This window comes from Ictalurus punctatus, chromosome 19 (genome assembly GCF_001660625.3).
Source record: "Ictalurus punctatus breed USDA103 chromosome 19, Coco_2.0, whole genome shotgun sequence".
NCBI classification, from domain to species: domain Eukaryota; kingdom Metazoa; phylum Chordata; class Actinopteri; order Siluriformes; family Ictaluridae; genus Ictalurus; species Ictalurus punctatus.
Genome location: NC_030434.2, coordinates 27,563,655 through 27,577,637, shown reverse-complemented (window position 1 = coordinate 27,577,637; position 13,983 = coordinate 27,563,655). Strand labels below are relative to the sequence as shown.

At 39.8% G+C, this 13,983-nt stretch overlaps 1 protein-coding gene across 4 annotated transcripts; it reads right to left on the bottom strand.

Moving 5' to 3' along the window:
- Positions 1 to 414: 414 nt before the first annotated feature.
- Positions 415 to 13,925, bottom strand: cpsf6 (cleavage and polyadenylation specific factor 6). 4 transcript variants are annotated; one of them, XM_053688405.1, is made up of 10 exons: positions 13,807 to 13,925; positions 12,379 to 12,588; positions 11,796 to 11,899; positions 11,443 to 11,588; positions 9,994 to 10,167; positions 9,404 to 9,890; positions 9,109 to 9,224; positions 8,263 to 8,416; positions 7,968 to 8,166; positions 415 to 944 (listed from the first exon to the last, which is right to left on the bottom strand). In XM_053688405.1, exons 1-9 carry the CDS (start codon positions 13,864 to 13,866, stop codon positions 7,977 to 7,979), a joined length of 1,641 nt encoding a protein of 546 aa, XP_053544380.1. In that variant the 5' UTR covers positions 13,867 to 13,925; the 3' UTR covers positions 415 to 944; positions 7,968 to 7,976. The 4 variants fall into 4 exon arrangements, with proteins under 4 accessions (XP_053544380.1, XP_053544381.1, XP_053544378.1 ...); XM_053688406.1 differs by having other exon boundaries at positions 7,968 to 8,163; XM_053688403.1 differs by having other exon boundaries at positions 7,968 to 8,416.
- Between the last annotated feature and the right edge of the window lie 58 nt (positions 13,926 to 13,983).

The window sequence follows — 13,983 nt, the reverse complement described above, 5'->3', positions numbered from 1 at the left end:
AATATACAATTTTACACAAAAAATAAAAATAAAAAAATCAGACACTAATCATGTAGGTATGAGGTAAGACGTCTAAAAAATTTGTAATTTTTCCCCCTTAAATGGTTCAGATCAAGTTTAGGCATGTACTGACCATCTGCTATACAATTTAAGAGGATTGTAGAGAGTTGAGATTAATGAGCCTACTCGCTCGCTGCATCGAGGAGAGGCGTCTGCGTAAACAAATTTGGACAAAAAAAATAATCCAGCATTCAAATTGTAATTTACCATCTTAAAGATGATTTAAAAAAAACAAAAAAACGAAATGACATCAGTACATGCCTAAAAAGGGATTTTCAAAATGTTGCTTTTTAGTGCAATGAGTAAACATGTACAACATGAAAAATGCATCAAGAAATACAGAATATAAACAAGTGGCAACCCCAGAAACACTTTATTACAACAGTATATTTAATAAATCAAGGCAGAGACATTCACAGACAATGATGAAGACAAACGGTGGGGGAAAATAAGGGTAGGAGGGCGTTGAAAACAAAAGTTCCCTATAAAAACAACGTCTAACAATTTACACATCACAGGCGTCAAAACGTTTAAGTTTTTGGTGGAGGACCGAGCAGGCAAAAGTTACTTTAACGCCGAAAAAGTTACTTTTCTTCTTCCATTTATGCAGATCAAATAAAATGTAGAAAATAAAAAAAATATGCCGCTGGGAATTAAGAGTAAGTATATATATATATATATATATATATATATATATATATATATATATATATATATATATATATATATATACACATGGTTTTTTAAACAGAGCCGTACTGGAGCGCTGTGTGGCCGAGTCCCGTCGTCTTGGTGACGGAGGGATGAAGAGCGCTGATGGATGAGTGTGAAGTGCTCGGATTGCTTCCTCCTCCTTCTCCTCTTCTTCTTCTTCTTCCATTCAGCTGAAAGGTGTCAGAAACGGAGGTGGCAGTTTGGTTTGGGGGTTCAAACCCACACAGACACACATACACACACACTTTATACTTACACACAATAAGCATGCGAGTTGCTCTCGTTTCAAATTTTAACAAGTTCAAGGTCAGAAAATCATTCACAAATTTACCTTCAACACATCCAAATTTAAACACTTCAGACAGCTTTTATCTTCACTGTTTGAGATTAAATCTGCTTTACACATTACACAAATAAATCAAAAAGAATTTGGGAAAAATTAAGGCTTTAAAATAATGATTTTTAATATTTATCTCACCAATTACAGTACAACTGCTATGAGAAGACCTAAATTAGCAGCACTAGTATTACTATTTAACAGATCTATGAAATTTAACCTTATTTCTGTAATATTTAATGCAGCAAAATAATCATCTGTCAGAAATCAAAGCACATTTTAATTGGAAATGGCCATTTATAACTTAATTATGAAGATCAACTAAAGCCAATTACAATTCGTTTTATCGCAGTTGAAAATTCAATTATTGTTGTTTTTTTTTTAAAGTATATCCCATTTACCCATCCTAGAACACATACCATAATACACATACACACAATTCATCCATCAACTACAAAAATATTACTAACATGTAAAAATATAACCACTTGTGTCGAAATGGCAAAATCAGAACATTTTTGTGGAAACTTAGAATTTGCCTGATATGAAGCTACTTTTATATCTTCTGGATGACAAAGCGACTAAAATTTAGATTTATATACATACACATTTATTGTTTTTTATATATATATATATATATATATATATATATATATATATATATATATATATATATATATATATATATATATATATATATATATATATATAAAGTTTTCCAAAATGTCCTGATTATAACCTCACTTTTCATAAATAATTTGTAATACTGTCGATGAAGTGAGCATAACAATTATAAAATATTTGAGATGGTACGAATTGGATAGCAGAATAAGACAAATCAGGGCTGGACAAATGAACGTCGGGATTTAATTCATAAAGTTGAATCATTCTGGCTGGTTAACTGATGAGAATAAAAATATAAGTAACTGAATTGTGAAGACATACTCGACTTTTAGACTTTTTACTCATTTCTGAGTAAATGTTTTATATACAATGAGCGTAAAAGGTTTACACCCCCGTTAAAACTGCAGGTTTTTGTAATGTAAAAAATTAAACCAAGAAAATGACAAATTTCAAGTTAATGACAACTAGATTTTATTTTATAGCATAACTGTACACACCCTCTGGGTTACTGATCAGTAGGTCGGGGGTTCAAGCCGCAGCACTGCCAAACTGCCACTGTTGGGCCTTTGAGCAAGGCCCCTAACCCTCTCTGCTCCAGGGGCGCCATATCATGGCTGACCCTGCGCTCTGACCCCAATGTACTATAATGTAAACGTGACCGGCTTCTTCTTTTGTAATGGGTCGAGTGACTGTGCTCAGAATGAACCAATCCCACTCAGTCTCATGATCAAAAGTAATCATACTGCTGTCATCAATGATGTGATTCTGATGAACCCCTAATAAAGTCCAGATATACGAGTTTCTTAACAAAATCTCGGTTCCATCCGACTGCTTAAGCAATGGTCCTCAAAGAGCTTACAAGTGAAGTATCAACAAGTGAAGAAGATAGAGCACGACAGTGACATTGCAGAGAACTGGACTTCCCTCCAAAATACACAAAAACTTACCAGGGAGGCTGCCAAGAGGCAGAGTTGCAGGAAAATCTGGCAAGTACAGATTACTCCGTGCATGTGACGATCTCTTGTAGTCTTCTTATATGTCGGGCTATGGCGTAAGGTGGCTAGAAGAAAGCCTTTTCTCACAAAAAAAAAAAACCAAAACCAGACGGCCCAAAACATGTGGCGAGATGTGTTATGCTCAGACAAGACCAAGTTAGAACTTGGCATAATTATGAAAGACATGTGTGGTCTAAAAACAAGACAGCTTATCACCCAAAAGATCACCATACCCACGGTGAAGTGTGGTAGTGGCAGCTTCACACAATGGTTCTGATTCTCTTCAGCTGGGACTGGGAACCATGGATCGCTCCAAATACCAATCTAACTCAGCACGGAAACTGCAGTCCTGTTACACAGCTGACAGTGAAGAAAAATGTCACCTTCAAGCATGATAACAAATCCCAAGTCAACAAAGGAATTGCTTCAAAAGCATTTTGGAACGGACCAGTCAGAGCCCTGATCTACATCTTATCCAACACCTGTGGAATGACTTGAAGACAGCTGTGCAAAGGAGATCCCCACACAATCTGATAGATCTGGAGCATTCTTGTAAGGAAGAGTAGAATAAAATATTAGATAAAAGGTGTGCAAGAAGGTTATTGCACAGGTTTTCTTTTTCCACCTTAGAATATTTATTTTTCACTTGAAATTTCCGGCATGATTTCTTTTGATTTCCATTTTTACATCAAAATAATCTGCAATTTTAACAAGGGTGTGCAGACTTTATAGCCAATGTACATACAGACAGTTTGTCCAACCCTGTAACAGGAAGAGAAATGTTTAAAAACATACAACCCTAAAACAAAAACAAAAAAACCTAATGTAGTAGTAATAATAATAATCATCATAAATATCAGCTCCTTCCACCAGAGAAATCTATAAATAAAATATCTAGAAAGCATAAAATGTTCTATTTTTATGGTTGAATTTAATACAACTAAACCTACATGTGCTGCAAAACACGAGAACAAAAACAGAAAAAAACACACCAAAATCAAGGCATGGGCCGATACTAGATCTGCATATAATTCAAACGTGCATTTGATCAACACCCTTAGCTTAAATTGCCTTTTATAATATCTATAAATACAATTTGATGCATACGAAATACTGGTTATATACTGAAAAACTGAATATCGGCACATGCTTTGTTGAGTGTACACAAAAGGGCACAAACCTGTTAGCAACTTCTAAAGCGAAGCAATTCAGAATATAAAAAACAATTATGTTTATAAATGTTTTGTGCTCCATGCTCTTCAAAGCCAGATATTTGGAATTTTACTTAAATTATCTGGTGGCAGTTGAATTACTTTAAAATGGACCATCAAGCTTGCAAGTGTGTTCCCTTACTCATCCCTTATCAAGCTAAATATCTTACTTTTTAAGTAACTTAACTGCAACTTGATGTTATACAACGGTAAAACTTGCAGCAGAACTTTCAGCACCAAAATTCATTACCATTTCCTTGACAACTTGTCAAATAATATTGGCTTTGAATGATCAGCATGAAGGCACAAATTTGATCAGAACCTCAGAATAAAATCAACCATTTTCAACTTCCTGTATATTGACAATGTAATGACAATCTGAATTGTGACACACACGTAAAAAATGTTTTGTAATAAATGTAGGTAAATACGTGACAGGCACTAATGGCACCTGATGAATTCTACAGTGCTATATACTTGTTAAGTTTATATTGCAGGAGAAAATAAACTTTAATTGACTTACAGAATAACTTCAACCTTCGGGGCAGATTTATCAAGTTTACAAAACTACTGGGTAAATACACAAAGTAATTTATGAAGTCTGTAGTTATGTTTGTAGGCATGGCAAGCTACAACTGAAATTTGAAAAGCTCAATTTTATTTAAAATCAATAATAAATAGATTTATTAACCTTTACTTATTAGGGTTTTTTTTTATTTTATTTATTATCAATCATAAGCCTTCTACTAAATAGATATGATTATATTTAGTTCTTACAGGCATTTCAATGATACATTAATATCATAAATAAATAATTATTTGGCTGATGGCAAACCTTAAACTTTACTCGATACACCTGCCCCCTTTCCCTAGAACCTAAAATTATTTCTTTCATACTGATTTATTAACCTTTTTCTTGGCAAAAAAATACATTTTTGATCATAAATTTGAATTTGCTGTAACTTGTGACAGTTACATTCATCAAGTTATAAATTACAACAAATTGGCAAAAACATTTTCTGAAGTCTCACCTTTCAGTAATAATGAGATCAGAAGCAAAAGCAAAGTACGGACAATGTCCTCACACTTCTCTATTTCAGACTAAAGAGAATAAATGTCATTCTACATAATCATAGTAACAGGCCATGTTGAATGAAAGTGTACACAATCATATTCAAAGGTTACTCATCGAATTATAGAACAATTCTAACTTCACATTTGATTGAACAGGTCGTTGTTGTTTTTTTTAAGTCAGGTTAACCAAAGCCTACTTTAGAGTAAAACTACAAAACTTCAATAGATAAATATAAATATGGAGAAGAATTGCTATATTTAACATTTATAAACACTTACAGAATCTGACAATGTAGTTGTAGTGACCATGACTACTTGCTCTGTTAAAATTAAAAGAAACTCGAGATTGTTTGTGGACATTTTCGATTCAACTTGAAGTTAATGGAAATTATATCAAACCTACATGTTTGATCCTTTTTCAGATTTTCTCAACTGAACACTTTCTGAAATCACACATCAATGCAAAAATACCCTGCAGCAAAACATGATATCATCCAAATACACAATACTAATGATCCTATAAGCTCAACTTTAGATTTCACTACAATATCTCATCAAACTCTACTTTGCTAGTTAGCTCAAAAATCCCTTACCATTATGTTCACATTAGCAAGTGACAAAGCAACAAGTGACCGTTTCACTGAATTTATTTTGGCAATAGTAAATAAGCATATATTGTGGTGAAATAATACAAGTTATTGTTGTTTGGGTTCTCCAAAGTCCCACAGTTCTCAAACTTTGCACTACATATACATACAACACAGGAGACTAGTGAACATCACCGTGGCTAAATAAATCCAACAAAGTCTGCTATGTTTTCTGGGACATTTTAACATTAGCCAGCTATTTTATTTTTATTTTTAAAAAATTAGTTATTTGTGAAAAAGAAGAAGGAAAAAAAAACTATAAAAATATTAATTTAGTCGCTTCCTAATGTGAACAAAAGGCCAAAAAGCAGAATTCCAAAAATTTCAAAACAGTTGAGGACCACAAAGATTACTTCAAATAGCCAAAACACCACTTAACCAATGATAGAGGTTTTTACATTTTTCTGAACAAATTTAGGATCACACATTATTTCAAAACAGCCAAAAAGACTACTTTACTAACTAACAAAACTGAATTTAATTACCATTACACTAAACATGGCCTCAGCTTTCATCTGATAATAAGGACATTTTATGCTAGAACTTTACTTTTTTCTCACCATCATGGCATCAAAAGAACTTGCATATGTACATAACTTTGGGAATTTCTTTTTTTCCAAACACTCTTTTGGCAAAATTTTTTAGCAAGACAGAAAAATTGAAAACAGTTTTGACAGAATAAAGCCAATCTGATTTACCAATTGAACAATTTGACATGTGATGATCATTACACCAGCCATATTCTTAATAAATTCATTTGAAGATCTGATAGCAAAGGAAAATTAAGCATTTAAACATTTAATACTACAGAGTCATGTAAAATTCGTGTATACAAACAGCAAACAGTAACTTCATCCATCACTGACTTATGATATTAAATATCTGTAATTAGTACCTTAACATTTTACGTTTTGGTACTGCAACTCAATTAAATCAACCTGATTGAGTATAACAGAACATACTGATCACCAATACATATAGGTTTTCCCGACAGATTATAGCCAATTTTTTTCCATTATTAAATATTAAATCAGTCAAGCCTCATAGTTCTTAAGTACAAGAATTTTAATCATTTTCTCATTACAACATTAATACTAACAGGCTACAAAAGTGAAGTTTAAATTTCTGAATAAACCCTTAAAACAGTCAACCTCAGCATATTTTATTGTTTTTCCAAAAATTACAGCCACAGAAATGAACATTTTGGATCAATCCATCCCAGATTTCTGACTGTTTATAACTAAATCGATCACATACCAAATTTCAACAGGTGAAACTAAATTAAGTACTTCAATATAGCCTAATTTATTGCAATTACAGAAATATCTATAACCAAGATAGATACATTACTTTTTGTGCCAATTTTCTGAAGAAAATACAAATAACAATGAATGGATTTGGTACATGAGCAAAAACTACTACCTTGGCTGTAAGGCAGCATTTAGGTTTCAGAGAACCTCTTACTATGGGAAGTTTTTCCAAAGATATTCACAATATAAAAATGAATCACTGAGAATTAGAATGCTATTAAGTCAGTGTTGAAAAAAAATGCTATAGCACTAATTAACGCTTAAATAGCACCTTAGATTCAGGAATAACTGCTTCAAAATATAATTACTGGTCTTCACAGGTTACACCAACAATGGAAATGGATTTTTGCACTTAAAAATCACTTAATCTCATTTCTACAGCCAACAAAACCAGTTATTATTGAATTAAATGCCTGTACTTTAGTACAATCTCCATACATACACTGATTATTAAAAAGGCACATAATTAACATTCCAGACTGCAGAATCCCAAAATTCAACATATCCTCATTTACTATTTACTCACTCTCAAAATATACTTCATAACCTATTTGTATACAACATTTGAACAATCATTGACTTCTTACAGAATGCACCTGAATGCAAATATTTTATCATAATTTAATTACGGTAATGTCTACAAACACATAGGCATGAAAACACTGCTTTCAAAGAGTGTGTGTGTGTGTGTGTGTGTGTGTGTGTGTGTGTGTGTGTGTGTGTCCTGCATAAACATAAATACCCTTTAAGAGGTCATCAGTACAAATCAAATCATGAACCAATCAATTTTCAGCATGGAATGAGCAGTAATTAATTAGAAATTAAAGCAAAAAGAAAGTCTTCAGTATGGTAAAAAGTGTGTGTGTGGGTGGTCTTACCTTACAGTTACCTACCTGGTATGTCCTCTAGTGTCGTAGCAGAGCTGGGTTTGAAAAGTTTAATTAAGAAATAAAATAATAAAACGATAAACACACGTTAAAAAATAAAACACGCACCTCTTCGTCCTAACGATGGCGGTACTCCCTCTCTCGGTCGCGGTCTCTCTCTCGGTCGCGGTCCCGCTCGCGATGGCGGTCTCGCTCGCGGCTCCGCTCTCGGTAGTAATCTTCGTGCCGATCGCGGCTGCGTGATTTGTGACGGCGACTTTTCTCACGAGAGCGACTGTGGTCCCGGTCCCGCGATCGCTCTCGTCTGCTGAGAGAGACGGAAGAGTCAGGGAGAGGACAGGACGATTGGAGTGCAGAAATACGTTGAGCAGAGATGAGCTCTGAGCGCAGATGAGCAGTGTACCTGGAGGCCGAGCCGTAGGATTTGGACTCTATGCCGTGCAGGCAGTCCTGCAGAGAGCTGATTAACACTTTACAGCGATCATCAGCTGAAACTTTCGACTGCTTTATTAATGAAATTGCAGTCACCAGTGTCTCAATAGCACTGCCGTAATCTCCTGAAAGACACACACACACACACAAAATCAGATTACTGAGTGTTCCTCTAACCACCTGTCTGTCTGCCTCCCTGTCCATCTGTCGCTCTGACCACCAGTCTGTCTGCCTCACTGTCTGTCTGTCCACCTGATCTGTGTGCCTGCCCGTCCCTCTAACTAATCTGTCTGTCTACCCCAACACCAATCTGTCGGTCCCTCCAACCCCCCAGCCCCCCAACACCAATCTGTCGGTCCCTCCAACCCCCCAGCCCCCCAACACCAATCTGTCGGTCCCTCCAACCCCCCAGCCCCCCAACACCAATCTGTCGGTCCCTCCAACCCCCCCCCCCAACACCAATCTGTCGGTCCCTCCAACCCCCCCCCCCAACACCAATCTGTCGGTCCCTCCAACCCCCCCCCCCAACACCAATCTGTCGGTCCCTCCAACCCCCCCCCCCAACACCAATCTGTCGGTCCCTCCAACCCCCCCAACACCAATCTGTCGGTCCCTCCAACCCCCCCAACACCAATCTGTCGGTCCCTCCAACCCCCCCAACACCAATCTGTCGGTCCCTCCAACCCCCCCAACACCCCCCCCCAGCTAGTCTACCCAGATACATCTCTAAGGATTCAGAGTAAACTATCTCTACCATCATGACCTACTCAGACATACACATGCAGAATAACTCAGAGGTGTGTGTGCGTGTGTTTACCTGCACTTGCGTCCGACACGGCTCTGGATATAGCACTGCTGGAGATAGCTCTGTTTCTGTTCATTATCTCCTCAAATTCGGCCTCACTGAGAGGGGCCCGAGCTGCGTCCATCTCCCTGATGATGATGATGATGATGGTGTGCGTGTGTGTATGTGAGAGAGAGAGAGAGAGAGAGAGAGAGAAATAAAAAAAACAAAAAAACAATTACAATACACTAATCACCTCCTGATACCCAAAAGACAAGGTCACAAATAGTAAACATTTAGCTAATTATCTGACGAGTGAGTTTGTTACCTGCCCGGGCCGTAATCCCGGTCATAAGGAGGGGGCCGTCCGTACGGGTCGTTGGGGGGCGGGGCTCTATCCGGCGCTGCCATGTTGTTGTTTCCGGGCGGCGGGAAGAAGGCAGGGTTGACGTGGGGGGCAGGTGGTGGGCCTCCAGGAGGGGGACCACGTAAGTGAGGGGGTGGAGCTAAAGCCAAGGGAGGGCCAATAGGACCGGGGGGACGAGGTGGGAACGGGCCAGGAGGAGGTGGACCTTGCTGAGGTGGGGGTGGACCAGGGGGCGGACCATAACCTGGAGGAGGTGGGCCAGGGGGTAACGGGCCGAGCGGAGGTTGGCCAAACTGACCAGGAAACAGGACAGGAGGAGGTGGGCGGTCCCCTCTATTAGGGGGGCCTGAAAGGGGTGGGGCTAAACCTTGCCCAGGAGGTGGAGGGCCAGGAGGACCTGGAGGACCAGGGGGGCCTGGAGGAGGGCGGGGAGGACCCTGCATACCACCTAAAGAAGACAAAGGAATACAATTTGTTAACGTAACCATTTTAGAGAACCATGTAGAGAACGAACAAAACAGTAACACAGAAATTACAGTAAAGTGTCGTACCAGGGAAGTGTGGAGGGGGTGCCCCAGGTCCAACGGGTCCAGGAAAGCGATCTCCTCCTGGCCCTGCAGGGCCTGGAAAGCGCCCTCGACCCCTACCTAGGGGAAAACCGCCACGGGGACCCACACCTGGTGGTCCAGCCTTCCCTTCCCCGGACATTTGCCCCGACTGGGTGCCTAAAAAAAAAAAATATATATTACATTAACACCCTGCCATGAGGAGCACATACACCACACACACGCACCAATCATCAGTTACCCACTACAGCTATAACACCAGGGAAATATTTTAATATTGTCAGTAATGCGGTGCTATAACGGAGAGAGAAGTCTGCTCTGTGGGTTAAGGGCCTTTCACACCGAGCGTGATTAAGCGACGAAACGTTTGACACGATGACGCTCTTGAATAGAAACAGCAGATCCCTATGGATCTGTTCACACAGGGTTCCATCATTTGCGGTGCGACAATGCGGCACTTTTTCGTCCAGTGTGTCGATTTTCTCCTGTCACTCGGCGACCAAACGGGCCGTCCAACTGGATTTGAGCTTTAGATCACGTGCCCCGAGCCGCTGCTGTTGCACCACAGGGTGAGGTAGGAGGCGCTATAGCACAGAAAGTGGTTCTGAAAACCAGTGTAAACACAGAAGAGTATGAGTTCATGTTATCAAGTTTCCATCCACTTTTTGTGCATTTCTGCTATCGACAAAGTGAAAGTGAGTAAAAAGGTTTGTGATGGTTGCTGTCTCCTGCCTGTTTCTATCCGACCGGCCATTTACAGACGATAAAATGGTGCATCAGTTACTTACGAAGTAAAAAAACGCTGTTTGCTCAGTGCGTGTGCGCGCTCTCTCTCCCTCACACACACATACCATGGAGATATAAACAAAGTATCTTCACATGCCCTGGCATGAGATAACTGCCAACAAAAAATATTTCTAACTGAAATACTTCATATTTGTATGAACGTAAACCGATTTATTTCTGTAATGTTACAGTTGAACTTTTTGCAGCAGAACACAATACTCAGTGTGTCATTTGTTATTAATCTTTAAATTCTTGTTGAAACACGGCAGTAATAAATATAACGGGATAGTAAGAACTGAACTGTCCCTTCATTTATCAAAGTTCTTTCACCAGGAAGAAAACTGGGCTGGTCTTGGGCATTAAACTGGGGTTTTGTCCCACTGCTGTGTTCCTGCATTATATTTCACATTATTTCATTCAGACTAAAACAGCTGCTGAAAAAAACCTTTCTTCTTAACACTTCTGTGCTAACATTTCCATGATTCTTCTTCTCAGCGGTCAAAGACGACAGGCTTGTGGGTTGTGTCGCCCATCATGGAGGCGTGAACTAGCTGAAGACGAACAGTGGTTTTGCACTCGGTGTGAAAGGGCCTTTAGAGAACTGAGTACCGGTGCGTGATGTTACAGAACAGGGTGAATGTAACTCACTCTTACGTGACTGAAGCTCGAACTGACTGAGCGACTGTTTGTTGCAGGGTGTGACGATCGGGTTCTGCCCGTGCAGCTCTCGCTTCGACAGCAAATCCATCAACTTCCTGGAGGAGGCTTCTGATCCCACACACACCAACGCAAACCTGCAATACACACACGCACGGTTTAAAAAAACCTTAAGTAAGCTTTGCTTACACTTGTATACAAGAACCTCTGCAGGTTCTACAACCACACTGAAGAACTAGCACAGCACTGACGAACAGAGCAGCACAAACAGTTCTAGGACATCACTGTAGAATCTAGAACCATTGTAAACAGTGCAGACACAGCCTTCACGCATGCACTCTCACCCTTTCGACTGTCCGTTAGCTCGGTTCTCGAAGAACTTGATTTCCAGAACGTCGCTGATGCCGATGGAGCGAATTGCTTCAGTCAGATCCTCATCTGTGGTCCACTGTGGAGAACACGCAGAAGATTATATTTAAACACAACAACGTGTTAAACAACCACTACACTTGCTCACTGCACACGGTAGAACAGACCTCTATTTGAGGCTCAAAATGTTATACATCACAGCTATAATGCAAATTACACCATACATTACACCAAGGTGAGGTGTGTGCGTCTTACCCAGGTGAGGTGTGTCTCTTACCCGTGTGTGTGTGTGCGTCTTACCCAGGTGAGGTGTGCGCGTCTTACCCAGGTGAGGTATGTGACTTACGTGTGTGTGCGCGTCTTACACAGGTGGTGTGTGTGTGTCTTACCCAGGTGAGGTGTGTGTCTTACGTGTGTGTGCGTCTTACCCAGGTGAGGTGTGTGACTTACGTGTGTGTGCGCGTCTTACACAGGTGGTGTGTGTGTGTGTCTTACCCAGGTGAGGGGTGTGTGTCTTACCCAGGTGAGGGGTGTCTTACCCGTGTGTGTGTGTCTTACCCAGGTGAGGTTGCCGATGTACAGAGCGATGCGTTTGCCCGTGTAGGTGTAAACGACGTTGGGCGGAGCTCCTTTATTCCCCTCGGTGCCTCCAGGTGCGGGCAGGTTGTCTAGGTAATCTCTGTCCTCGGGTGCATCACCGTTATTGGCCGAGGGGGAGATGACATCATCGTACAGGTCGATCTGCTCGTGAACGGGATAATCCGTTTCCTGTAAACACAGAGCACCCACGGTCAACAAACAACCAACATTAAACCCCTTTTAAAAACACTGGACTAAATTACTCGCACCGTTTAATACTTGTGAGAATTGTTTTCAAATAGTTTCTTTAAAGATGCCACCTGAATAAACTAACATCTATTTAATATAACTATTTATAACTAACAACGTCTTCTCCGTACCATCTCACCTGTAGCACTAACGAGGGAGATCACCATGTGACTATATTTTATGGATCTTTTCCCCAAATAAGGGGTGTGTGTAATGAATAAAGAGTGGAGCTGGATGCTGATTCTCTGCACATGTCAGTGGTATAAGAGGAATAAAACACAGCAGTTCCTGGAAGTGACGCGTACGAGTAACTCGGGTCACACCACCCCGGCTTTGATTATTTTACTACAACAGCGTGCCCCAGTGTGTTATTCCTCTAATAGGTGCTTATAACTGCTTTATAAATGACGAATGTTATCCCATATCTGCTATTAAAATATCTCACAATCCCTCAATCCTGTGCATATCTAATAATACAAGAAAAACAATTGTTTATGGCGAACTGCACAACTTCGCTAATAAGAGCTTTGCTTCAAACACTAAAAAAAAAACCACACAGTTTATAAATCTGACCACTTTGTATATTTACACACTTCCTCTAATTCACTATTAACAGCAATAAAATGTTCAGGATTGTACCCTTAAGGCTAATTAGCTTAGCTAAACAGTATAAACAAACAATAGCCGCATACAACTACAAAGTAAATTCAATAATCACAACAGCAATCTCAAATATCTTCCACTTTGTTAAATAAAGTATAACACATTTAAAGAGTGAGCAATGAATAAGGCTACAAATGTGCACAATAATAAGCGTTAATACAAGATTAACACACCGAGATGCGAGGCCGAATCCCAAATCACAGCCTGCTACAGTGCGCACTACACAGCGCTGAGGTCGCCCTTATCCTATTCACTACGTAGCACGCTTAGCTAGTAATGAGCGCGCGATTTGAGACGCGACCTCCATCCGAGACATTTCATTGTGCGCACTAGCGTTAGCTTGCGACGCTAACGCCAGTGCACGCGCTTGCAGCCTCAGGGCGGTAAATACACATCGCATTTTTTAAAAAATGAACGTTCGCGTTCAACCTTCACGATTTAAACTGATAAAAAAAAATGGGAAACACTCTGCGTTGTTCTTTGTTGAAGGTGTACCTGATTGAACTCCTCTTCTACATCTGCGTAAATGTCGATGTGATCAACACCGTCCGCCATTTTCCGCTCCTCTGTCCTCCTCCCTCAGCGGGCGGAAATGACGCAGGCGGCGCGCGAACGTGCGGAAGAAGGAACAGTGCGCCCAAACGGTGACGTCAGAACGTTTGAAAATCGCCA